Below are 23,678 nucleotides of genomic sequence, written 5' to 3' on the forward strand. Positions count from 1 at the left end.
CGCACTTGGTTATCATGATCCACTCACTATTGTTCTAGATCACAACTACCTACGTAATAACTTCCCCGCAGTAACCAATGCACTCTAAACTGGTCGGAGGCGCTTTCCGATTGTTATAAGACTGGATCAGCTGCTGTCCAAGGGCTGGAATCACCTGCTTTGCTTAGATGTATGCATTCATATACACTCTTCTCCTCTTAATCACCCGAACAACCCCGCTTATTACCAAGGCTCGAGACAACATTTCCTATCCGACCTGTCCCAAGATGCATCTGGTATTCGACTTTGACGGCACAATCACCCAAGAAGATTCTATCGGGGAGCTTGCTCGCTCAGCTCTCGAGATACAGAGGAATAAATATGGCCATGACCTCCAGACTTCTTGGGACCAAGTGGTGCAATCCTATGTTGCCGATTACAGACACTACAAAGACAACCATCCATCACCAGAGGTTACTCGAACATCTGTGGATCATGAGATAGAGTTCCTATCAGGAATGAAAGACGTGGAAGAGACATCTCTACGACGCATTGCTGACTCACGCATCTTCGCTGGTCTAGACGCTGAGACGTTGTCGCAAGCTGGTGCTGACGCTGTTGGGGCCGGCAGAATTAAGATCAGAGATGGATTTACGGATCTTATAACCCTCGCAAGACAGAGAGGCTGGAATGTGAGTGTCATATCGGTCAATTGGTCCCGGGCCTTTCTAAGAGGAGCTCTTTTACCGCATAAAATTGAGGTTATTGCCAACGAGCCGGCCTCAGACGGAACAATAAAAGGACCAGAGTTTTTCGAGGGGAGAATGACCAATGTATGTGAGAAGAAGAAAGCTTTGAAACATATCATCAACGAGAAGGATGGGAAGGTGGTTTATTTTGGGGACTCGACCACGGATATGCAGTGTCTGCTTACAGGAGGAGTAGTCATATCGGACAACGAGGAGTCTTCCTTGCTAAAGACTCTGAGAAGGGTCAGCATTGAAGTGCCACATGTTGGAGAGAAGAGAAATGGTAAAATATCCTGGGCGAGGAACTTTCGAGAAGTACTGGATAGTGGCGTGTTAGAAGCATGAGGCTTAGCAAAAAGCTTCCGGTTTCTGAAAGAGCCCTACATATCTTTTTTGTTGATGTTAATAGCATCTGGATGTACATGGTTTTCTCAACATCAAAGCGTTTAAAAAAGCGTGCATGCACTGAACACAAGACTTGTGATGACAACCCTGGGGACTCACGGACGCTTGCCGAATTAAGTACCTTTTAATATATTTGCGTTTCCTGGTCCATGTAATATTCACATCAGATGAAATCACTGAATGCTTTGAAAGGAATTTAAGTAAGGCTGGTCCGCCACACATGATCTGTTCTTTTGTTCTGGAATTGCTTGTTCATGCATGTCACTTGTCACAATGAATCAACAAACAAAGCTTTGATGAACATAAGAACAATTCACTCTTCCGATACAGATACAAAAGCGATAAAATGCTCGAATTTTGTCCAATTTCCTCTCCTAGATCAGGGATCCCCCACCACCACCTCCAAACTCTTGCCCAAAAAAGATTATCAGTATGTGCGTCTACGGTCGAGTCGTTTTTAAATGCGCCCACGAGCGCTGGGGCATCTGCGTGAAGCGATGCCAAACAGCCAAAGACTTCCGCGACGGAAAGTTAAATCATGACTGTGTCATAAAGAAGCCTCATGTACCGACTTCGCGGAGGATACAGACGGATTGCAATAAATGTATCACGATGGATGGCAAACTCGACAGGGCAAAGAAGAGCATTGACGACGTTAAGCGAAAGCTGAAGAGAATAGAAGAGAGGAAGATCAGGGAAAGAAATATGGAAGAAAAGAAGATCGACAACAGGAAGAAAGTGGAGAGGAAGGATGAAAATAGGGATAGTAATGAAGCGAACTCTTGGAGTTTTGGGACGGGACTTGGGAGTATTACCGAGGAGAGTGAAGTTGAGGATGAGTCTGCAAGGGATGGAAGTAGCCAAGGCAGTTCACAAATCTTCAACATCGAAAGAAGAATATAAAACAGTAAAGCCGAATCATCAACTGTCAGAATATATAGAGAAGCCCATCAATATCTTAATCGAATGCCTGCAACTCGTCTGACTTCCCTCAACTTTTCAGATACACGACTATTAATAAACCCCCGATTATCTGCACCCATTCACTTATGAATTTACATACGTAAAACCTAGAACTTTACAACCGAACCTACTATGCCAGCTTTCTCGTAGTCTATATCCTTGTAACTCTACCTCTTACCATCTTGTCTGAGTGCTGACGTGTTGTTTGTCAACCAACCTATTCAATAATTGCTTCATACAGCCGTCATTGCTAAAACCGCCAATAGTCAGAGTTCGTACAAAAGAACATCTGATATGTTGGGCAGCAAGACTGAAAGATTTCTTACCGTAAATGGCTATGAGTGCGAAGAATGAGTCCCGTGATGTTGGATGCATGTCACTCTATCCGAACCTGCGCCTCAATCTTTACGCCCGAGATAAACCCAGAATGGCAGCTCGCTAATATCAGGCTCTCAAAACAGGAACCAATCCGGCTTTGTCTCTTGCCCCCGGATCTAAGCCACCTCCGATCCGCCCCGTGCGGGTCCGCCCCGGAGACTCAACCGCCGTCTTATTCGCCGATCCGAAGCCGGTCAACAGGCCTATCAACCGTTTCCTACTTAAACGAAAACATGCAGCGAGGCTGAGGGGATCTATCCCAGCCCTCGAAGTGGTCCCATGACGGAGTTATGCGTTGCCCGAAACACCCCATGGAGAGTCGGGCTCTTAACGAGCAAGGCACCCTTGTTTGGGGGCTGAAGAGCGATGTCTTGGCAGTCAGCGTTCAGGACAATTCGACAATTCATAAACAAAGCTTGGCCCGCCGCTGGACGCTCAATAACATTGCGTGCATTGCATAGGGGTCAAAGACTAGCTATATTCTTCTCGCTTACGAAGTGCATTCAGTAACTCCCCACCAACACTATCAACTCAGTCTCAACAACTTCAGATTCTCATGAATCCAGAGTTCTCCACCCCATTCATTAGGGTGGCCGTTCTTCTCAAGTTCCGCAAGATCACGCTCTCGGTCTCCGGAGGAGGCGCAAAACCGCCTTAATGGGGCTGGTACACCACGGCCTAGACCTGTTCAACTACGATCAGAAAACCTGCTCTAACCAAGTTTTGATCACTGCAAAAGATACCCCGTCTAACATTGAATATGACGAGTATGTTGTCTACAAGCGGTCAGAGGAGCCTGGAGCTCCATCCACAAAGCGAGATCCCTGGGTGGATGATGACGACCACATCACCCACCACTTTACTCGCGATGATGCTTCGGGAACAGCTCTTTTTGACCTAGCCTTTCGGCGTGGGCATATGCTTGATCGTGAAGTCAGTACAATCCATTGAACAGAGAGCGGTGAACTAACTGTCTGAAGGGCAGTTTTCGAAAACCAGACGATGATGAAGCACCATCAGCCGGCATGGAAGGCCGAATACGCCGAGTGTAAGTTTCAACAGTTGATACACAAGATCTCTTGGCTAACTGAACACAGAATCTGTTTTCAAGCGTAAAACTATATACGACGGTGGTCGAGACATTCTCAGCATGACGGTTGATGACCTGGCTGCCCATGAACCTTCATCCTGCCACGCTGCAATACTCAACTCGAACTACCACAGAATCTAGATTTTGGTCAAAAGACAAATCTCAGCTGAGTAAGTTCCTTCAATGCGACACATAACTCTCCCTAATAATTTAGGTATTATTCTCGCATTCTCAGAGATGCCAAAGACGCCCTGTGACTTTCTGTCCATGACATATGATGTCCGCGAACGCTCCGCGACCATCCTTGTCCGACAGTCATGGGAACCAAGACGACACAACCTCGATGACCTCGACGAATATGACCATCGTCTGGAGTCATGCAGAAATCATTGGGCGCACCCTCTCATCATGCCCGTCGTGCTTCTCCAAGTGCAATTCATGCGGTGTGAAGAGGCTGTTATCGAGAACAACTCCAACGTGGCTTATTTGGAATACGATGTCAGCAACATTGCCGGATTTGATGCTACAGAGACTGGGAGACGTCTCAGTCGCACATTCAGCAATGGAAAAGATGGCGAGAGAATTGCCTGGGGCCCAAGCACCATGACCAAACTCATGAAAAGAGCACACGAAGTTCTCAAGGACACAATTAAACTGCTGGATACTATTCGTTGGATGGAGAGAGCCATCAAAGTGTTGATCCTGGCCGGAGACGAGTTGAATGAACGAATGGGAAACTATTCTAACTTCGGCAACGATCTCAGTATGTTGAGTCCCACGGTAATCGACCCTCTAGGGGGACCTCCTGCAGTGAGTCCAGTTCTGCCTCCCAGAGATCTCCCTAGGCTTCGATTTCCTGATGAAGTGACGGATGGTGATTCTTTGGGACCCCATTGGCATGAGATCAGGCAGTATCTTGATGGTTTATTGCGTCTTTGCATGGGTCTTGAGACGGATAGACGCATGTCGGAGGCCAGATGCCGTGCTCAGATCGATATGGTAAGTGGTACAAAGTCGAAAGACAGAACACCAACTAAAAGCAGTAGATCTACAGTAAGATGGCCCAAGAAGACAATATCCTGAACGCCCGAATGGCCGTAGCATCATCACGCGACAGTTCCTCCATGAAAGCTCTCGCCGTGATAACCGCCATCTTTCTACCCGGCGAATTTCTTGGAACTCTCTTCGGCATGTCCATGTTTGACTGGCTCGGCCCAGATGAAGAAGACAACGATTCCTCGGGCCCTATGACCGACCAAGTCAAGGTAAACCGCTTTGGAGAGAACTTTTGGTACTATTGGGCGACCGTGATCCCACTCACTCTTCTGATTTTGTTCGTCTGGCGAGCCTGGTGGGTGACCCAAGATCGATATTTCAGACGCCATCTCTCACAAGAACTCAGCGAGGAGCGTTTCTGGACCGCAGATGGAAAGCCGCGCAAGCTAGAACGAAGTTTCATTTGGGATTTCTTCTACCTTTCCGCGAGGCGTGATGAGAAGCCACGGCCTGAAGATGACTTGGCTGAGCTGGAGACTGTCCATTCTGGGGCGAAGGAAGGGTATGATGGGGGATTGACTGGGGCTACCAACATGAGGCAGAGACAGATTTTGGAGACGAGGAAATGGAGTCTTCATCAGAGAGGAACGAACGTCACGGTTTAGATACAGATAAGGAGCGAATCGCCTTCGAGCCTTCTATGGGCACGGCATTGTTACTGTTGAGTATATTTAAGTTTGAGAGATGTTGTGTATGATTTAACTATATTACATGTAGTATCTAACAATTGGGCAAAGAATGTCACAAATATCATTTTCGAAAGACAGCTTACAGTATAGGTCAGCCCATATATCCCGGAACATAATAATACACAACCATAATCTTCCAAGTCCAACCACTGGTGTAAAAGTTTCAGATGTCAAGTAAGCCATGATGAAGTACCATCACTGATAGAAAACCATAGGATTCAATAATAGTTGGCTACATCCCAGCTCTACGTACTAAAGGTCGCAAGTGTAGGAAGTCGTCATCTTGTGTCAATACATTCGTCCATGCGGCGATTCATAACTAAGCTAGGCTACAGGGCGTCAATTCAAGTTATTTCGTGCCGCGCCGTGCCGGGTTTATGGGTTATAGGCCCATGCTATAGTGAGCGAGTTGCCTTTGATGCCTCTGGTTGACAAGAGGTTGGTCAAGGCGATATGCTAACGAGGTGTCGGGGATCCGGAGAATATAACCATGTCTCAGATCAGAGATAAACTGCAGAATTTTCGATGCAAACGGGGCCACCGAGAGCTTACGAATCGAGTTTGTCAATGACTGGAATGAAAGTCGTAAATTGGAACGCCATGCGAGGGTATGGCGATGGCTTCACTAGTTTAGTCTTAGGGTCAGCCATCTACAATCACGAAATTTAGTCATGAGCTCTTCCGTAAAGAGTATGAATCAGGAACAACGAAGAGAGAAAAAACTGTTTATTTCAAATCACCAAAGCTTGGACGTTGTGCAGGCTGATCTAGAGAGCACACGTTGAACCGATTTATCCGTTATTCATGAGTCCAGAATGAATATCGGCGACGCCTTTACTAACGTTCATCTCCTGGATCATGATCTAGACCCTTGATACTAGGGCAGTTTATTTTGTCTTAATTTCTCTGGTTTGAAGTGAAGACAATATTGAGGAGTTGCAGTTGTGAGATTGTTGGAGGGGTCTTTGCTCCCTTCAAATGCGGGAGCGCAAGGGTAAGACGAGACATTGCCGGGAGCGGCGTCTTGTCTTTGCATATCCTTACGGTACAATGAAGGGTTGTTTTAGTATGATTCATGGATTTCTTAATTGATGTTTTCCCTTTAGTTGATTTGATATATAGACAATATTCAAACCTTGCACGGCAATGAAGGGATCCCCAGAAACGATCACTTTGAGATATACCCACTTTCAAACAATCACTTGTGCTTAATTAGGAAGGGAGGGACCAAAACGCGCCAGGAACAGAAAGGAAGGTACATGCAAAGATCGATCAAACGGAAGGAGGCTTACGCAGGAACAACTATCAGATCCCGACGCCATTCGGTACCTAGGGAAACTCTACCTTAACCCTTCATCATCATGACCCACTCACAACCACATCATGAGCTTCACGCCCACAGCCTCTTTTTTCAAGCCTCCCAAACTCTACCTGGCTCTATTGTGCCGCCTTTTTCAATACAAAAGATGCCAACTTACAAACATTGACAGCCACGACCATGTCTTAAACTCCGACCATTTCCCTTAGCGCCATGAACCACTGGTTCCAGACACTAAGCGCATTCCTAATCGAGGTCCCAAGACATACCAGGTCCACGTTTTAGGGGCTTGTGGCGCTCGATAAGCTCGAATGATCTGCTTGTCATGTCTCATCCGGCGTCAGGGCATTCCCAGTCGAGAACGGCATCGTCTCGACTGGAGCCCAGCGTTGCTTTCCGTAGCATCCTTGGAGGCTTCTTTAGACCAACACGCGGCCAAGCTACGCTTTCGTCGTGATGCTATACTCTTTCAAGGTCGCCTACCTCCCTCATGCCTCCATTGATCAAGTGGCGTCTCTTCATTACGTCCAATGTAATAAATTTGCCCCGATTCCCTTGCCTCAAGTCCTTGGCCCCTCTTCTCTCCCAGTTGATCTCACCCTTAAGCCATTCCTTTTTCATCGCTACTCAACCCACGTCATTCGTTCCTTGACTTCATCTCATTCTTTAAAGTATAGTGCTTCATAGACTACTCTCCGGGTTCCGTCACCCTAGTCCTTGTCTCATAACCAGCCCGGCTTCAGCATCTTGTCTCAGCTTCAACTCCCTCACAAGACAGTTGGACCCCTTGGACTATCTGAGTACTACCTCACACATCACGAGGTTTCACTCCTTTACAAACAGCTTGTTGTTATAAGAAGCACTTATACTCGCCAACTTGAACTTGACTTGCCCATATCATCCATTCATTGTCTAGGCTTCTTCAAGTCAGAGGACATTTAAATTGCGAACTCTCTTTCATCTTGAGGTTAATTGCTGTGTATCAGACATGCTCAAGCAACTCATCCTCATTGCGCCGCTCCTGGTGCAAGCACTGGCTGTGCCTGCAGTGGAGCCCAGACACCAACATCTTCATGGACACATCGAGCATACACATGGGACCAAGACCAAAATGACCACGTCTGTCCGCCGCGAGACAGAACAAACCGCCGCACCGCAGTTCATTCCTCCCAAGATGCCTTACGCACTTGACCCTAACACCAAAATCCGCAAGACCACCACTACTGCCGCTGATCCGAACAATCCTAAAGAAACCATCGTTCCTGAGTTCATCCCACCTAAGATGCCTTTCGTAGCAAAAGCATCTTGGCAAAAGTCGACTAAGGACCAGGATAGCTCTGACAAGTCCGCCTCGGTTGCATCTGTGAAGAAGAAGACGGTTGCCAAAGTCCAGGATGAAGAAGACGACAACAAAGACAAAGAGCCAACTTTCATCCCGCCTAGGGCGCCTTTCCGAGGATCTCGCAAGCCTCAACAGAGTCAAGCTGCCACTCCTCGAGATACAGTTCCCCAGTTTATCCCTCCGCGAAACCCCTGGGCACAGTCTAAGCACAACACTCGTTCTACGGAGAGTGACGACCAGGACACTTCGCAAGAAACTGCCACTCCTGATGCCGACCAGCGAGCTGCCAGTGGCGATGATGAAGTCATCCCTGCACCTGAGCTCCTCAGGCGTGACGAGGAAGTTGCAGATAACGAATTCTTCGATGAGGAAGATGAGGACGACTACAACCCTGAGGATTTCCCAAACCTGGGCGGCCCTGAAGATGGCGAGGACGGTTCTGATGATGAATCTGAAAACACTCCTGCCGGAAACACATCTGAGCAGGCAAGTCAGAACTCCGAGTCCACCGATGCCCAGGGTGATGGCAGCGCAAAGAACTACTTTGGTGGTGACTTTGATGATGAGGATGACGCCAACAACGCACCTACTCGCCTAGAGGCTCGGGGTGTTGGAAAGCGGAACATCCTCTACTTCACAAACTGGTGAGTTGTGGCATATTTCTGTGCAACTAATGGGTGTTAATAATGAAGAACCAGGGGTACCTATGGGGCGAACTTCCAGCCCCAAAATCTGCCGGTGAAGGAGATCACACATGTTCTATACTCCTTTGCTAAGGTGAACCCTAAAGACGGAACTGTGTAAGTATATCAACCCCATCAATATATCGTACTTGTTAACAAAGCGTTAGGTTTTCATCAGACTCTTATGCTGACACCGAAAGACTCTATGCTGGTGATTCTGGGGGTGGAAAGAACGTTTATGGGTGTGTTAAACAGCTTTACATTCTCAAGAAGAAGAACCGCAATTTAAAGGTGATTCTACTACCACGACCAAGCAGCCTAATGTGAAATTGCTAAGACGTACGAACAGGTGCTACTTTCAATCGGTGGCTGGAATAACAGTCCAGATCTCGCCACTGGTGTGAGCACACAAGACCGTCGCAAAAAGTTCATCTCTTCCGCCATAAAGCTAATCACTGACTGGGGCTTTGACGGAATTGATGTCGATTGGGAATACCCTGCCAACGCCCAAGAAGCTCGCAACTATGTCTTGTTACTCTCGGATCTCAGAAAAGCCCTCGACCTGTACTCAAAGAACAACAAGCTAAACTACCATTTTATGCTTACTGTTGCTACATCAGCCGGTCCAGCAAACTATAAAGTCATGGATTTGAAAGGAATGAACCCATGGATTGACGCTTGGCACCTCATGGCGTACGACTATGCTGGCTCCTGGGATACTACCACCGGTCATCAGGCCAACGTTTTCGTTTCCAAGAAGAACCCTCTTTCAACAAAACTTGGCACTGACAAGACAATTAACGATTACCTCGCGGCAGGAGTTCCCCCAAACAAGATTCTCATGGGTATGCCTCTTTACGGCCGTTCATTCCTTAACACCGCTGGACTTGGCAAATCCTACTCGGGGGTTGGCGGCAACTCAGAGGGAACTTACCTATACAAGGCGTTGCCACGTTCTGGTGCCAAAGCTACCTATGACGCAGACCTCGTAGCCAGCTACTCATATGACAGCAAGACGCGGGAACTTGTTACTTACGATGATCTCAAATCGGGTCAGGCCAAAGCCGCTTATATCAACCAGCGAAACCTTGGCGGTGCTTTCTTTTGGGAGGCGAGTGGAGATAAGGTTGGATCCCAGAGCATCGTTTCTGGTGTAAAGCGCACATTGGGCACTCTTGAGACGGTCAACAATCTTTTGAAATACCCCACGAGTGTATACGCCAACATACGAGCTGGAATGCCGTCTTGATTTGGCGAACAGCGCTGGCTACTTTTCCTTTGTGCTGGACTTTGTATGGATATATGCTGGTTTGGAGTCTTGGCAATATTCCATTTGTCGTCTGTGTTTTTGAGATGATGTGATTGGGAACTTGTCACTGTATAGAATATAGAAAAGCCCTCGTTACCTTACATGATATTACATTTGTTCACTTGAACCGCTCTGTTCATAAAAACCAGGAGCAATTTCCTTTCGGCCCCATATATATTCCCATCATAGCAGATATTGTATCATATTCTACAGCTCAAGCAATATTGTAGCAATTAAAATGGAAGAGCAACTTGTCAACAAGCCAAGAATGGCGATGAGCTTTCATGTTTGAGTCAGTTGGAGTGCGTGGTCTTGAAGGTAACCATTACTTTAGGGCGACGACCCCTTGAGTCACTTGATAGGATATTGTCGTGAGTTTAGTATTATTATCACGACAGACATAAGTCCCAGCTTGCATAGTATATTTCAATCATGAGCTCAGTTTTTCTATCATAAGTTCTCACGGCCGCAAGGGCTCCGGCCAGCGCAGGGCCAAATAATGTTAAAATCAAGCACATATATACAAGACAGACCATATTAATTATTCAACTGTGGATTTTACTTGCCTCTAGTCTACAAGCTACTTTCCTATTCCGTAGGCATAAAGCTTAATGTCCTACATCGGGCCTTGATAATCCGAGACAGTACCTAAAAACTCTTAACAAAAAGCAAGTCCTATAGCCCCCCCATTGCCGAAGAAAAGGAAAAACTCCCTATGATAACAAAGACGCGCCATTCTCCGACGTCTTGAGAACCAATTCCGGTCTTTCAGTAAAAACATTCTTTCCCCCTTTTCAATAGAACTCATCCTCCGGCTCGCCAGACAGGGGTGCGTTCTACATATCCTGACCCTGGGGAGTTCCAGAGGCTTCAACGCCGTGGAAAGCGTCTCCAAATGCTGAGTCGTCCATGTCCATGCTGAGATCTAGACCCTCACCCAGCTCGCCTGCTGCGCCGTCTAGCGTAGGGCCGTCAAAGTTAAGGGCATCGCCTGCTGTGTCAAGGTCGCCAAGGGAGCTGAAGTCGTTTTGGTCAAAGGAGACAGAGCCGCCGGGTGTCCCAGCTGCTGGGGTGGCACCAGCAGACGCAGTCTTAGCTACTGACTTGGCAGCGTCAATTCCTGTAGTAGTGGGTGTGTTTGCGTTAACAGAAGCGGCACCCGAGCCAGGTCCCTGATTCGCTTGATCGTTCGCAGTGCCATCTTTGGGCACAACAACCCAGTCTCCACTACCAGTTCCTTGATCGGGCGCTGTCGTGTGATCCTTTAGTCCCTGAGTTCCGCCCATCGTCACGTCACCGCCAGAACCAACTGCGGTGGCATTGGAAGGTGTTCCAGCCCCAGACTGAGCCGCTGACAATTGAGGTTGAGGGGTTCCAAAGTTGTTCAGAGGCGTAGAGGTGTTGGAAATGCCAGTATGCATCTGATCGAGTAATCCAGCAGCAGTGCCACCCATATCGATATCAGATTCGCCAATCATGATGCCGCTGTTCTGCGAGCCAGATTGCGACGGCTGACGAGATAGTTGCGAAGCGTCAGCCTGAACGGGTTCTGGTGCTGGTGGCTGATAACCCCCATCTTGAACACGAGATACCGTCGGCTTGGTATCAACCTTCTTTCCCGTAGCAGCTTCGACTTCAGACACTATCTGTTCGACTGTTTTCGTACTGACGGGACGAGGAACAGCATCCTCGTCGTGGGGGTCAACCTTGCCCTCAATTCGCCAAATCTCAGTGCCTGTACTCTCGACAGTGTTTCGAAGCTCCTTCTCCTTTGTGCTGAGGATGGAATTTTCCTTGAACTTTGCAAGAGCTGCGGCATGGTCGGCCTGCATCTTCTCTATCTCGGCCTTGGTTGACTCAATGTGATTGTAGACTCGCTTGCGGAATTCATCAGCCTTTTCGGGATCAAGCCGGCCGATATACGGCTTCTCAGGTACGGAATTGGAGGCATCAACTCCTTGCGCGGGAAAGATGCCTTCGGTCAAATATGCCAACTCACCCTTGAAACCGAGGTTTAAATCGGCAGGGGTGATCTGGCTTATCCTATAAGGAGACGAGAGGATCTCTTCCATCCACTCGTGGTTCTGCTGGTATCGGCTCATAGAAATCTCTCTTGGAGTAAGGTGGTCAAACATATCTCCTCGCGAAACATCCTCTTCATCGTCGAAGGCAGCGTCTAGCTGAGGCATTCCTGGTAAGGGGGGCTGGCCACTCTGGCCAGCGGCGTGCCTCGCTCGTTTAGCAGGAGGACCCGGTGCGGGTTGTGTGGGATATGCCATCTGTTGAGGAACGCCTCGAGGGGCCATCTGGGGAGGTACCGGCTGACGGGTGAGATCAGGCAGGGTAGGCCAGTTGACTCGGTCGGATAACATGAATTCCTTGCGACGAATCTGGCCAGCGCGCTGCAAAAAGTGGCGCTGCTGCATGATGCTGTTGACTCTTTCGTCAAAGGGAATCATGGAGACAGGAACTCTGTCATTCGGTTCGGCGGGTCCGTAATGCACAATGAAGAGGCCGACGTCTGGTTGAGGAGGATTAGGATGACCAGGGATAGGGACTAGTCGGCATCGTCGACGGGCGTGGAGAGCGTACTGCTCGCCGGGGATGTAACCAGCTTTCTGATAGTAAATCTCGAGCATCTAGTGAGGTTCAGCAGGCTGTCTCTTTGTCCATTACTCATCTTGTCCTTACCAGTCCATTGCCCAGATCATGCTTGTAGACCTGTTCTGGAGGCGCCCAGACATAACCATCGGTTGCGAAGGTCGTTCCCAAACGCTGAAGGGGCTGCCAGGTCAAAAGTATCGTGCCGTCTGTAGGCTTATCGAGATATGTCCAGAAAAAGGGCGCCCGGTCTCGCGCGACTTGTGGTGCAGCCATAAGCCACTTAGCAACCTCATTTAGGTCAAGTCGAGGCATCACAGGGTATCGAAATGAAGAGATCAGATGGACGTGGGGCATCTAAAGGACTGTCAGAAAGATGTTGCGATGCCCATTGCATCGTTGCGCGTATGCATTACATACAAGGTCCTGAGGGACGCCCTGGCTAGGATCCGGTTGAGCCATAGTGGGCGAGCGTCGCGATGGACGATATTAGGCGTGTTGGTATATCTAATTACGCGATTGATGATCTCCAGGTATGCGCGTTGCTCAACATTTAGCGTGCTGAAAAAGCCAAGATGGGTTGACTTTGAGAAGGTGAAGGGATGGCGTGGCGCAATTCACGATATGACTTGCGATGGAGTTGTTAGAAGTCAATGCCCTTGCGCGGCTCCAAACTTCTCGCGACGAGGCTGCGAACGTGCAGATAGCCAATCAGAACTATGGAGCTGGGCAAGTAAAAGCGGGTCTCGAGTTCCTGTCCTCCATGGGGAAAGAACGAGGTCGTTAAGCAAGTTCTGGTAGTTTATATAACTTAATCCTTGATAGATGGTATGATATTGTGTTAAATTGCCTGCGGGTAAGAACGATCTTAAAAAGTATTGAGCAGTGCGGATGAAGACTCTCATACATAATCACAAGTAAATCATGCACAAGTGGAGCAACTTTACTTCATATTGTTGCGCAAACAATAAATTGAGTCCTACAACGGTTATCACGACCAGGAACTTTCACGTATCACCGATTTGTGTATTTCATTCGGAAAATATTATTTGATCTTGTTTTCATGCTTCTCATCAGGTTCTAAACGCAAACCTGAATTTCATCACTTAAGCTTTCTAAATCCGTACCGGCCCATTCATCATTATCCTTGCAGCGTTACCGTCTTCTGTGTACCAAAGCACAGATTTTTATAAAAACGCAGCGATCGAGCTTCGTACAGCCCGGTGGTATTCATTCTTTAACCAATCATAGTTCCATCTCTTTACCCCGACAAGCAACTTAAGCCTGGTAAGTAGAGGCAGAGACGTTACCACCACGGCCGGTCCAGTTGACGTGAATGTCCTGGCCGTTGGGGTACTTGTCGCTAGCGTTCTCGGGCTTGATGCGGAAGGTGTGAGCACCGAAGTAGTCACGCTGAGCCTGGAGAAGGTTGGCGGGGAGGTCCTTGGTGCGGTAACCGTCGAACCAGGACAAAGCGGTAGAGAAGGCGGGGGTGGGGATACCAAGGAGAGCAGCCTTGGAAACAACGTCTCGCCAGCCGGGCTGAGCCTTGTGGATGGCCTTGTTGAAGAAGTCATCAAACAGAAGGTTCTGGAGGTCGGGCTGGGAGCGGTAGGCGTGGGTGATGTCCTTGAGGAAGACGGATCGGATAATGCAACCACCTCGCCACATGAGGGCAATGGAGGGCTTGTTGAGCTTCCAGTTGAACTCACGAGCAGCTTCCTGCATGAGCATGAAGCCCTGGGCGTAAGAGATAATCTTGGAGGCGTACAGAGCCTGCTCGAGATCCTCGAGGAACTGCTCCTTGTCACCCTCGAACTTGGTTGTTCGGCTGACGAACTCAAGCTTGGTGGAAGCGGTGGCACGCTCGTCCTTGATGGCAGACAGGCATCGGGCAAGGACAGCCTCGGCGATGAGGGTCACGGGCTGGCCGAGGTCAAGAGCGTTGACAGCGGTCCACTTACCGGTACCCTTCTGACCGGCCTTGTCGAGGATCTTCTCAACGAGGGCAGTGCCATCATCGTCATTGAAGTACATGATATCTCGGGTGATCTCAATCAGGAAAGAGTCCAGGACGCCCTTGTTCCACTTGGCGAAGACGTCGCCGATCTCCTTGCTGGAGAGACCGAGACCACGCTTCATGATGTCGTAAGCCTAATAATACTTGGTTAGTCTTCTGTGCGAGGCGGCCCTTATCTCTATCTCTATCTCTTCATACCTCGCAGATAAGTTGCATGTCACCGTACTCAATACCGTTATGAACCATCTTGACGTAGTGACCAGCACCCTCGTCGCCAACCCACTCACAGCAAGCCTCGCCGTCGCTCTTGGCGGCAATGCTCTGGAAGATGTCCTTGATGTGAGGCCAGGCCTCCTCATTACCACCGGGCATGAGAGAGGGGCCATATCGGGCACCCTCCTCACCACCAGAGACACCAGAGCCGACGAAGCGGATGTTCTTGCCAGCAAGATACTTGGTGCGGCGGTTGGAGTCAGGGAAGTGAGAGTTACCACCGTCGATGATGATATCACCGGCGTCAAGGAGGGGCAGAATCTTCTCAATCCAGTCGTCGACAGCCTGACCAGCCTGGACCAGGAGCATGACACGGCGAGGAGACTTGAGCTTGCTGACGAACTCCTCAACAGTCTTGGCGCCGACAATGGACTTGCCCTTAGCCTCGTTTTCCAGGAATCGGTCGACCTTGGAGACGGTTCGGTTGAAGGCGCAGATGGTGAAGCCGTTGTCAGCCATGTTCAGAATAAGGTTCTGTCCCCTATGAAGCGTGTGAGTATGAGCTACCACTGGCATTGCCAGGTGAATGGTTCATGGGTCAAACTTACATGACAGCAAGGCCGATGAGGCCCAGATCCGCACTTGCCATAATGTCAGCATTCGTCGCATTTTGATTCGTAGCAGAGCTTGAGAGTGAGGTCAAGGAATTGTGTTGTTGAGGGGCACCCAGGTTGAGGTGAGCGAGACGAGCTCTACCTCGAGAACATGAGCCATGATCACGATGAGGATGAAGACCGCGAATGCCCCAAACAGTCCAGGCACGGATTCAATATGGCGATCCCTTCATTTCTCGCTCCAGCGCCCGGAGGGCGCGGGAATGAGAGCATGAGAGCATCACCATGAGGCTGTGGCGGGGTGGTGGGGTAAAATGTCAAGAGATGAGGTATGAGGGAAGCTTCAACTTACACAGGGCCAGACATGATGGGCTATGATATGCGATCGGGGAGTGGTAGGTATAGATTGAGGTTTTTGAAGATGTATGAAGGAGAGAAAGAAAAAGAAGGGAAGAAGGTGGGAGGAGATGCAAAGTTGTAGAGAAATATACCTGGCGATGAATGTTGTCACACCCGTGCCAAAGTTGGGCGCTCGGTACCTTGTCCGCCCTCACCTCCCAGTCACCTCCTGTCTGAGCTGGAAGGATGCCCACCTTTTTTTTTCTTTCTACCGCTTTGCATTTGGCTCAACTAAGCAAACGCGACGCAATGCGCTTCAAAAGGCTCAATCCAATACAATTGACCTGGTCGGGCATAACGCCAAGTATGGTGGAGCTTCCACCTTGATTGGCGGGGCTCTTCTCAACTATTCATCGTCATCGTCACTGTGGTGCGGCCGAGATTGATACTCAGATGATAGGTGTTTTTCTTCCATTTACATCACCTTGACTACAGCTCGGTGATTATGAGTAATTGCTGTATCTAGCTGATCTCCCACTCATCCTGCCTTAATCATCGTTACTAAGGCAATCTACTCATTCGCTATGCCAGCCCTGCAAGCACTTACAGTTACCAATACAAACTAACTTTGCATCAATTCCTCAGCAGCCATCATCATCATGACTGAGGTAATGCCCCTCCACTCCTCCCTGGTCAATAGCATGGACTTGTACCTGCTGGCTGGCCAATGACCATCAGTAGGGGTCCATCGTTTACGGACACCAAGTTCCAGAGATGGGATTTTCCCTCACATTTATTTAGTGGACTGTAGCGCCTCGCAGCGTTACCCCTCCAGGTCCCCCCTTCTACGCCCCTCAGCTCCAACGTTATGACGACTCTGCGGTGCTGCTGCGGTCTTACCCCCAAGATGAACCCCAAAGCTTACCAAGATTTTTGAAACCGTGACACAAGCAACACAAATCTCGTACAAAGCTCGCCGCATATTAGTCTGGATGAATTGCTTTCCGTGGTATCCGCCTCGCCTCACTAGCATCCATAGTCAAGTCCTTAGTCCTAGACCTGTCCCGTACGCGGTATCGACATCTCCTCGTCTCAGCTTGTTCTTGAAGCTTATGCTTGTTGGGATAACCTCCAAGCCCAGCCTTTCTTTGCGATCCTGCAATGCTGTCCGAGTGTTGGGACCCACGTCTTCCGGGCCCGTGTAATCACTACCGTGCCAATTGACTTGTTCATCGGACAGTAGCCCGAACCCCAACGCGCCTTAGCCTTCGCGAATCCGTACCGAATGCCCCGAAGGCGGATACGGAGAATCCCAAAGAAAAAGGCCGCAAACGCTGAGCTCAGTCCAGGTGTACTCTCAACCAAACCAGGTGCACTCTCAGCCCAGTTCATGAGTCCAGCCTGACCGAAATGCTCCACCGGAATTTAACCCGGCAACAGTGCCACAGCGCGGTATAAGCGCCGAACCAACTTATAGCCTCACCAGTGTCCGAAGTCGCTCATGACGAAACAGCCAAGGAGATCATGAGACAGAGAGTTAAGCCTCAGACTGGCCAAGCAATACCCGCTTCAGGATGCCTCAGCCTGCTTCGGCAGCCGGATACTTTAAAGCGACAACAAGACAATGCTGTTGAGCCACGCTTGGTAACACCGAATTCCGATTGACTCGGCTCATGCAGACTCAAAATCCCCATCGGAGATGCAAGTAACATTTGATATCGGCATAAAAGGCAATAATCAAGTTCCGCTTGCTTCGGTCCATATTAGCCGCCAAATTCTGCCGCCGAAATTATCTTGAGAACGGATCAAGTCGTCCATTTTCACTCATCCCATGTACATGGAGATTAAACTATCCGAACATTCATCCAGCCTCTCAAATAATAGGTGCGGATACACATTTTTATCAAGTTCCAGAACTTGCTATGCGCTATATACAATATTAACCCCCACCCCAAGGTGAAAAGAGCCACCGTAACTACGGGTTCATTGAATGTTCAAAGCTCACGATAACCCCCAAGAACCAATGTTGTCACGAAAAGTATGGACGCACCATGATGTTGAGAGTTCTCCAACTTGCCCGTTATTACCATGAAATCTTTCGGATTGGTCGGTATCTTTCTCTCCAAACAAGAGCTTTGAGACACCGTCAAGTCCGTCTGCTTCCGAGCCGAGGAATCTATCTGCCATAGGATTTCATAATCCGAAGAGGCTCTAACGCTGAAGACATAGGCTGCACATCACCCACTCCAGCTCGTGGGGGTGCAAGCTGTTTAATACAGGCGACAACGCCCATTGTGCCAGACATCGCGACCCATGACAAGTGAGAATCGGGGGTTTTCATAATACATTGATTCAAGAAAGCAACACTAGGTCTTGGCATCTGAGTCCTAAGCCATACAATTGAACCTATGTGGCCTGAGATAGTATTCATAGAAGCTTAATTACCCTGAAAATATATGTGGAGGAGCAGGATGTTTCCCGTCCCCTTATTCATGATCGCAGTGGCTGTGACAACGCCCTGATATACGTTCTTCAGTGGCATCTTATTCTGGAAAGAGTATTTTGGAATCGAGTTTCCATCATAATCATTGTCTTTTATTTTATGCTAAGGTATGAGGATATCTGAAGAGGAAGTATCTCGTGGAGGGCACGTGATGTTCAAGTCCCACTTAATTTAGGCCGTTTTCCGGAAAATGAGGCTAGAGCGAATCATACAAGGCTATCATCAGATCCATCTTCTTCCATACAACAACAGTTGCCATCGCAATCGCAATCGCGTCGCACCGCCGCAAAGCACCGCCGAACCCTTTCGATAAAAGCTGCGGACGCTGGGAATCTCTTGAAAGAGGAACTTGAGCAGAATTTGGCTCAAGGTACGTTTTCTTGCAAACACTACACCGCTTCCTCGTATATCCGCTTGTATTCATCATGGCGTACCCTCCTCCTCCAGGCATCAGCAACAGCTCTCTCCCACCGAGACCGCCCGCCTCCAAGTCAGGCTTCAAACCTGCGTTTTCCTCGGCGGCCCAGGCTGCTTCGAAGCCAGCGTACTCGAACGCTCCGCCGACGTACTCCGGCCCTTCGAGTTACTCTGCTCCCAATGCCCCATCCACAACTCAGTATGGCCCATCGTACTCTTCGTACCCGACTACTGCTCCCGGCGCGGTGAACTCGGGTCCCGCATATTCGTATCCTCAACAGCCACAGAGTTACAGTACCCAGAACTATGGCGTACAAAGCTATGGCCCTCAGAGCTACGAACCGCAAAGCTATGGCGCAGCACCACAGATTGCGAATCCATTCCCTACGCCAGGCGCTGCGGGGACCGACTACAACCCCGAGATGGCCGCCCAGATAGCGCAATGGCAGAGCGCATATTCGAGCACCCCGACAGATAGCAAGGATAAGGCCCCTGGGTTTGCCGGGCCTCGAACAGATGGCCAATCTTCTGCGGCCGCGGCGGCTACCACTGCAAACCAGGAGCGAAAGAAGACAGTCATCCGAGAAGGCGGTGGTAAGAAGTGGACAGACGACAGTCTTCTCGAATGGGATCCCTCCCATTTACGACTCTTTGTCGGTAATCTTGCAGGCGAGACCACTGACGACGCCCTTCTCAAGGCTTTCTCGCGCTGGCCATCTGTCCAAAAGGCCCGCGTCATTCGTGACAAGCGTACATCCAAGTCCAAGGGCTACGGTTTTGTCAGTTTCAGCGACGCTGACGACTTTTTCCAAGCCGCCAAAGAAATGAACAACAAATACATTCAGAGCCACCCTGTAACAGTTCGCAAAGCCAACACCGAAATCAAGGTAGCCAATGTCAAGGAGAAGGACAGGCATGGAAAGAAGAATAAAAATAAGAAGGGTAGTCATGGCGGTGGAAATCATGGGGCTGGCTATGAACCCAGCTTAGGGCCCATGGGTGGCAGTGGAGTGGTCAAGCCTGGACAAAAGACCAAGAATGGCCTTCGCCTGCTTGGCTAAGCGTTTGACGAACTGTTCGACGGAGCAAGTGTTGCGTTTTGGTGTTTGGTGTTTGCAGAGGGATCGTACATACCCGGTTTAAGTGTAGTAATTCCATGAAGAATATCCGGTCCACTGCAGGGTACCTGGGTTCGTTTACATTGCAATGGTATAATTCGATCATCTTATTTCGTGTTGGCCATGTCCTTCGAAAAGTCGCTGGCTTGGTTTTACTCTTCACTTGTGCCTTGAACGTAGGTATTGACCTAGGAAGGTACCGTCCCATGCAACACTTGGTGCATATCATCTGTCAAGAATATTGACCAAGTAGATTATGTGTGGTATCTGGGTATATTGATATTCTTGCTCTTCTAATATCACCATGTATAGAGAAAATTCCCAACCTAGATTCTATCCCCCAAGTAACCCCTGGCGCCGTTGTTATGATACATATAAACAAAAGATGGCGAGTCATTGTATCGACTCTCACTCAGTATGACAAAGAAAGGTGGCCCATAGAGTCGTTATATACAGGCTCAGATATAAAAAAGGAAGTTGTGACGTTGAAACGATTATTCCCTTAGCGACGCTCATTAGCTGGCGCATGGGGTTGTACATCAAGATCTAAGCCGTCGATGCTGTCACGGAGTAGACCAGTGTTTTCCGCGTCTGTATCCCCATCGCGGTCTATGATTCCGCTAGTCTGGCTCGTAGGGGAGTCTGGCGCGTCATCGTCGTGCACATGCCGAACATGAACACTTTCTTGCGCCTCCTGCCTCATCTTTGTGATTTTGATGTAGTTGTAGGCAGCGATAGCGGCCATGGTTGTGAGTAGACCAACAAAGTTGATGGGTGTAAGGCGGTCACCAAAGACAAGAGCAGCCGCACTAATAGTAACAACCTCCTTGAAGATGCCAGCAATGGAGAGCGTGACGACGGAAGTGCGCTGCAGCAGAGCGAACTCGGAGGCCGTCATGCAGAAGGCGATGCAACCAGGGAAAAGCAAGAAAAGGGGCGCCATGAAATAACCCCATTCATCGCCCAGAACTTTGTAGCCTTCAATGAGAGCTCCGACTCCTTCCACGGGCACGGCAAGGCAAATAAGCACGAGAAACATGACTGGAGTAAGGAAGAAGATGCTGGAGAATGGGTTTGATGTCGCAGGGTTGCGGAGGAGCAGGATCTGGGTCAGTCCCCAGCGGAAGCCAGAGAAGAAGGCAGCTGAGATGACGAGGGCGAAGCCTCCCACCTTGAATTCAACTTCACCAAACACCATGAGCACGACACCGAGTGTCATGGTAGCAATGATGGCGACAAGGCGCCATGTCGGGGTTTCGAGGCGGAAAGCAAATGCAAACATGAGAACGAAAGCAAGCGAGGAGGATTTACACATAGCTAAAGCAAATGTTAGTTACCTCAATAGCTCAGATGCAGAGACAACATACTGTAAAATGTAAGGCTAATGAACTTGAGAGAGGTATTGCCAAGTCCAATATCTAGGCCTGTAGCTGCACCACAAGGTCCAATTCGAGTGAGGTAAAACATCTTGGTCATGCCGTAAGACTTGGGCTCGTCATCGTGTCTCGACCTGCCCATATCTGACAGATGAACACCGTATCCCGGTCTCAAGGAGGGCACGAAGTACAAAACTAGACCTGAGAGAACAAATTGAACCACCATGTGCATAGACGTCGTAAACAAAGGAAATGCAAAGTTCAGCCGGTCATGATCAAACATCCATTTGTTGTACTGTAAATATGTCAGCAATTGAGTTATCTGGGAACGGGGCGCAAGAGCCGTTTCGTACAATCGATATTGATAACGAAAAGAGGTACCACAAAAGAATCAACACAACGTTTACCATCAAGCTCTTGAAAACGGTCTTGTCTGCTTCTTTGCGCTCCTCTTTTGATATAGCCTTATTGTCCCTGACGATCCGCTGATCCAGCTGAGTATTTCTGCTGCGCTTCTTCTGCCGCCTCTGCTTGTCTTTACGGGTCAATCCTGTTTCCTCGTCGTCTTGGAGGTCTTCATCGCTCAAGCTGTCATCGGCGGATTCATCCTTCTGGATCGCAAAGCCGTTCGCATCCCAAATTTTCTTCGGATATCTTAGGTTCTTCTGTCGAGCCAGTGGGTGCGGGACCACGGCTTGTGACACGGGTTCGGCTAGGTGATCCAGCTGGCCGACCAGCCATGTTGTGGCTACTTCGCCGTCGACGGTGTCCTGCAATGGGTTCCATTTCTATATCCCAGTCGCTCTCGCTTTCCTCGTCACCGTTGAAAGACCTCAAGCCGGTTTCACGAGACGGGCCAGCTATCGTTTGATTTCCTCCACCCAGGCCAGAGTTCCGCGATGTAGCCACTCTTGTTGTGCCTGATGACGATCCTGCCACTGATCTCAGGGGACTCGAGTCTTTGGCTGATAGAGAGTCGTCAATGAGAAGAGATTCGGGGCGATCTGGAGCTGCTGCGTGTTTCGAAGACGAAGGGTGTGATGGTGAGGAGGGAAATGGCGAGGAGATGGGATCAGGTTGAGGAGGAAGAGCGGTCATGATGGAGACAAAAGAAGGACTAGAGCAGGGGATACGATGGGGCTTTCATAAGTTAGTGATGGCAAAGGATACCCAGGATGGCTAATGGTAATGAGTTGGGTTGGTCCAGGTCTGCTGGCTTAGGTGGTCGCAAGGACTCCATTCGTACAGTAGTGCATTGGAAAGGCGGAGGAGCTAATCCCCATAGGGCAATAGTTAAAGTCGGGGCCGTCATGGTAGGGGACCGTAGCGCCGTGTCTGAGGTAGCACAGAAGTCACTTGGGGGGGTTATGTGTGATCACTGGAACACTCCGAGAGTGAGACCTGTTGACGTCGATTGCATTGAACGGCAACTTCCACCTCTAACTTTGGATATATGAGCATAACTCTTCAAGAACTGGTTTCTCTGTAGTTTTCTGGTTATGACAACTTCTTTCCTAAGGTCTCCTCCCAAGTTACAAGTTGTCCTTCTTCTTACACTGTTAACCCAGCAGCACCAAAGTGCGGAGTGGACCTGAAGGCGTTAGGTCTCTTGGCATTAACATCCATGGAGCCCCGTGGCGCACTGCATATCTGCACGCGACACAGCTTCTAGGCCTCAAAAAAGGAAATGATTCGTTTGAGGATAATGTTTTAGAGGTTTGTGACAATAAGGTGCGCATAGTTCGAGGCCCATGCCAAGTATAAAGAGGTCAAACAAGTGCTCCCCACCTGTTGGTATTTCCTACAAGAGCTTTGCAGCAAATCCGAAGCAACAATTAAGCACAAATATCATGAAGATCGCTTGAAGTTGTCTGTCATTGAAAGGTATATGATAAATGCTGTCTGACCACCGAGCATTAGGATTGGGGACGTAGCTTTCATCTCAACGGTGACAAATTAACACGCTGAACTCAGTTACTTCACAGGTAGCTCAGGTAGTTTAGAACTGCTTCTCGTCATATGCGATGAGATGGGAATAAAACAGTGACTACCCATAGCATCAATGATCTTCAGTCCACAGCGATCCGGCCGCTGATCACCTCCGCACGTGTACATTATTTCAAGCCCATCAAAGTGCCCACATGACACATGATCCCTATATCGCGTTTTTATCTAATAAGTCTCATCTAACGTCCAATACTCCAGTATTTCGCTCTGACCCTGGCATACTCTCTCTGTAATCTTTTAGCTCCTGCGTTTCAGGATTTTTATGTCATTTGAAGTTGAAATATCCAGGAACCTGCAACCCACAAATCCAGGGGCAACAAGAAGTCCCCATCTCGTATCGGATGGGTCTCTGATTTGTGCATAAAACTCAGGCACTATACTAGGTGGTTATTAAATGTCATGACCAGTTCCTGATCAATGGACTGCTACTCTATGACTGTAGCTGCGGAGTACCGGTAGTAGACGAGCCCCTTTCTCTCATTCTGATTCACTTCGCCTATGGTAGACGG

At 49.0% G+C, this 23,678-nt stretch overlaps 10 protein-coding genes across 13 annotated transcripts; 6 read left to right on the forward strand and 4 right to left on the reverse strand.

Annotated features, from left to right (window-relative positions):
• Positions 1-84: 84 nt before the first annotated feature.
• Positions 85-1,183, forward strand: FOXG_00274 (uncharacterized protein). The gene has a single exon (XM_018376511.1). It carries the CDS (start codon positions 168-170, stop codon positions 1,071-1,073), a length of 906 nt encoding a protein of 301 aa, XP_018232096.1. The 5' UTR covers positions 85-167; the 3' UTR covers positions 1,074-1,183.
• A 296-nt stretch (positions 1,184-1,479) lies between these two features.
• On the reverse strand, positions 1,480-2,433 carry FOXG_17843 (uncharacterized protein). Its single transcript, XM_018397847.1, has one exon. It carries the CDS (start codon positions 2,018-2,020, stop codon positions 1,694-1,696), a length of 327 nt encoding a protein of 108 aa, XP_018232097.1. The 5' UTR covers positions 2,021-2,433; the 3' UTR covers positions 1,480-1,693.
• Positions 2,434-2,785: 352 nt separating this feature from the next.
• On the forward strand, positions 2,786-3,132 carry FOXG_00275 (uncharacterized protein; the record flags this gene model as incomplete). The annotated part of the gene is made up of 2 exons (XM_018376512.1): positions 2,786-2,922; positions 2,982-3,132. 2 exons carry the CDS (start codon positions 2,786-2,788, stop codon positions 3,130-3,132), a joined length of 288 nt encoding a protein of 95 aa, XP_018232098.1.
• FOXG_17844 (uncharacterized protein) lies at positions 3,132-3,590 on the forward strand (the record flags this gene model as incomplete). Its single annotated transcript, XM_018397848.1, has 3 exons — positions 3,132-3,407; positions 3,455-3,522; positions 3,572-3,590. The coding sequence occupies 3 exons, from the start codon at positions 3,132-3,134 to the stop codon at positions 3,588-3,590; spliced, it is 363 nt and encodes a 120-aa protein (XP_018232099.1).
• Positions 3,591-3,634: 44 nt separating this feature from the next.
• Positions 3,635-5,225, forward strand: FOXG_00276 (uncharacterized protein; the record flags this gene model as incomplete). The annotated part of the gene is made up of 3 exons (XM_018376513.1): positions 3,635-3,734; positions 3,779-4,563; positions 4,611-5,225. The coding sequence occupies 3 exons, from the start codon at positions 3,635-3,637 to the stop codon at positions 5,223-5,225; spliced, it is 1,500 nt and encodes a 499-aa protein (XP_018232100.1).
• Positions 5,226-6,861: 1,636 nt separating this feature from the next.
• Positions 6,862-10,220, forward strand: FOXG_00277 (uncharacterized protein). Of its 2 annotated transcripts, XM_018376515.1 has the most exons (5): positions 6,862-7,159; positions 7,300-8,613; positions 8,668-8,769; positions 8,820-8,943; positions 9,002-10,174. In XM_018376515.1, exons 2-5 carry the CDS (start codon positions 7,616-7,618, stop codon positions 9,899-9,901), a joined length of 2,124 nt encoding a protein of 707 aa, XP_018232102.1. In that variant the 5' UTR covers positions 6,862-7,159; positions 7,300-7,615; the 3' UTR covers positions 9,902-10,174. The 2 variants fall into 2 exon arrangements, with proteins under 2 accessions (XP_018232102.1, XP_018232101.1); XM_018376514.1 differs by having other exon boundaries at positions 6,862-8,613; positions 9,002-10,220.
• A 152-nt stretch (positions 10,221-10,372) lies between these two features.
• On the reverse strand, positions 10,373-13,303 carry FOXG_00278 (uncharacterized protein). Its single transcript, XM_018376516.1, has 3 exons — positions 12,983-13,303; positions 12,653-12,919; positions 10,373-12,600 (listed from the first exon to the last, which is right to left on the reverse strand). Exons 1-3 carry the CDS (start codon positions 13,022-13,024, stop codon positions 10,798-10,800), a joined length of 2,112 nt encoding a protein of 703 aa, XP_018232103.1. The 5' UTR covers positions 13,025-13,303; the 3' UTR covers positions 10,373-10,797.
• Positions 13,304-13,520: 217 nt separating this feature from the next.
• FOXG_00279 (6-phosphogluconate dehydrogenase, decarboxylating 1) lies at positions 13,521-16,171 on the reverse strand. Of its 2 annotated transcripts, XM_018376517.1 has the most exons (4): positions 15,762-16,171; positions 15,404-15,436; positions 14,781-15,336; positions 13,521-14,716 (listed from the first exon to the last, which is right to left on the reverse strand). In XM_018376517.1, the coding sequence occupies exons 1-4, from the start codon at positions 15,773-15,775 to the stop codon at positions 13,841-13,843; spliced, it is 1,479 nt and encodes a 492-aa protein (XP_018232104.1). In that variant the 5' UTR covers positions 15,776-16,171; the 3' UTR covers positions 13,521-13,840. The 2 variants fall into 2 exon arrangements, with proteins under 2 accessions (XP_018232104.1, XP_018232105.1); XM_018376518.1 differs by having other exon boundaries at positions 15,404-16,171.
• Positions 16,172-16,590: 419 nt separating this feature from the next.
• Positions 16,591-19,955, forward strand: FOXG_00280 (uncharacterized protein). 2 transcript variants are annotated; one of them, XM_018376519.1, is made up of 2 exons: positions 16,591-17,632; positions 17,705-19,955. In XM_018376519.1, exon 2 carries the CDS (start codon positions 18,677-18,679, stop codon positions 19,727-19,729), a length of 1,053 nt encoding a protein of 350 aa, XP_018232106.1. In that variant the 5' UTR covers positions 16,591-17,632; positions 17,705-18,676; the 3' UTR covers positions 19,730-19,955. The 2 variants fall into 2 exon arrangements, with proteins under 2 accessions (XP_018232106.1, XP_018232107.1); XM_018376520.1 differs by having other exon boundaries at positions 17,767-19,955.
• A 333-nt stretch (positions 19,956-20,288) lies between these two features.
• FOXG_00281 (uncharacterized protein) lies at positions 20,289-22,474 on the reverse strand (the record flags this gene model as incomplete). Its single annotated transcript, XM_018376521.1, has 4 exons — positions 20,289-21,103; positions 21,154-21,457; positions 21,570-21,932; positions 22,409-22,474. The coding sequence occupies 4 exons, from the start codon at positions 22,472-22,474 to the stop codon at positions 20,289-20,291; spliced, it is 1,548 nt and encodes a 515-aa protein (XP_018232108.1).
• Positions 22,475-23,678: the final 1,204 nt, after the last annotated feature.

The sequence above is a fragment of the Fusarium oxysporum genome, chromosome 1 (assembly GCF_000149955.1).
Source record: "Fusarium oxysporum f. sp. lycopersici 4287 chromosome 1, whole genome shotgun sequence".
Lineage (NCBI taxonomy): Eukaryota > Fungi > Ascomycota > Sordariomycetes > Hypocreales > Nectriaceae > Fusarium > Fusarium oxysporum.

Excerpts from the sequence above, each read along its gene's own strand:
- FOXG_17843 (XM_018397847.1), bottom strand. The coding sequence starts at position 2,020 with ATGTTGAAGATTTGTGAACTGCCTTGGCTACTTCCATCCCTTGCAGAC.
- FOXG_00279 (XM_018376517.1), bottom strand. Across the intron at positions 15,337-15,403 it reads CTCATCGGCCTTGCTGTCAT|GGGACAGAACCTTATTCTGA; the intron begins GTAAGTTTGACC and ends CACGCTTCATAG. Across the intron at positions 14,717-14,780 it reads ACATGCAACTTATCTGCGAG|GCTTACGACATCATGAAGCG; the intron begins GTATGAAGAGAT and ends AAGTATTATTAG.
- FOXG_00280 (XM_018376519.1), top strand. The coding sequence starts at position 18,677 with ATGGCGTACCCTCCTCCTCCAGGCATCAGCAACAGCTCTCTCCCACCG.
- FOXG_00277 (XM_018376514.1), top strand. The coding sequence starts at position 7,616 with ATGCTCAAGCAACTCATCCTCATTGCGCCGCTCCTGGTGCAAGCACTG. Across the intron at positions 8,614-8,667 it reads ATCCTCTACTTCACAAACTG|GGGTACCTATGGGGCGAACT; the intron begins GTGAGTTGTGGC and ends ATGAAGAACCAG. Across the intron at positions 8,770-8,819 it reads AACCCTAAAGACGGAACTGT|GTTTTCATCAGACTCTTATG; the intron begins GTAAGTATATCA and ends ACAAAGCGTTAG.
- FOXG_00278 (XM_018376516.1), bottom strand. The coding sequence starts at position 13,024 with ATGGCTCAACCGGATCCTAGCCAGGGCGTCCCTCAGGACCTT. Across the intron at positions 12,920-12,982 it reads AGGGCGTCCCTCAGGACCTT|ATGCCCCACGTCCATCTGAT; the intron begins GTATGTAATGCA and ends ACAGTCCTTTAG. Across the intron at positions 12,601-12,652 it reads ATGATCTGGGCAATGGACTG|ATGCTCGAGATTTACTATCA; the intron begins GTAAGGACAAGA and ends GAACCTCACTAG.
- FOXG_00274 (XM_018376511.1), top strand. The coding sequence starts at position 168 with ATGTATGCATTCATATACACTCTTCTCCTCTTAATCACCCGAACAACC.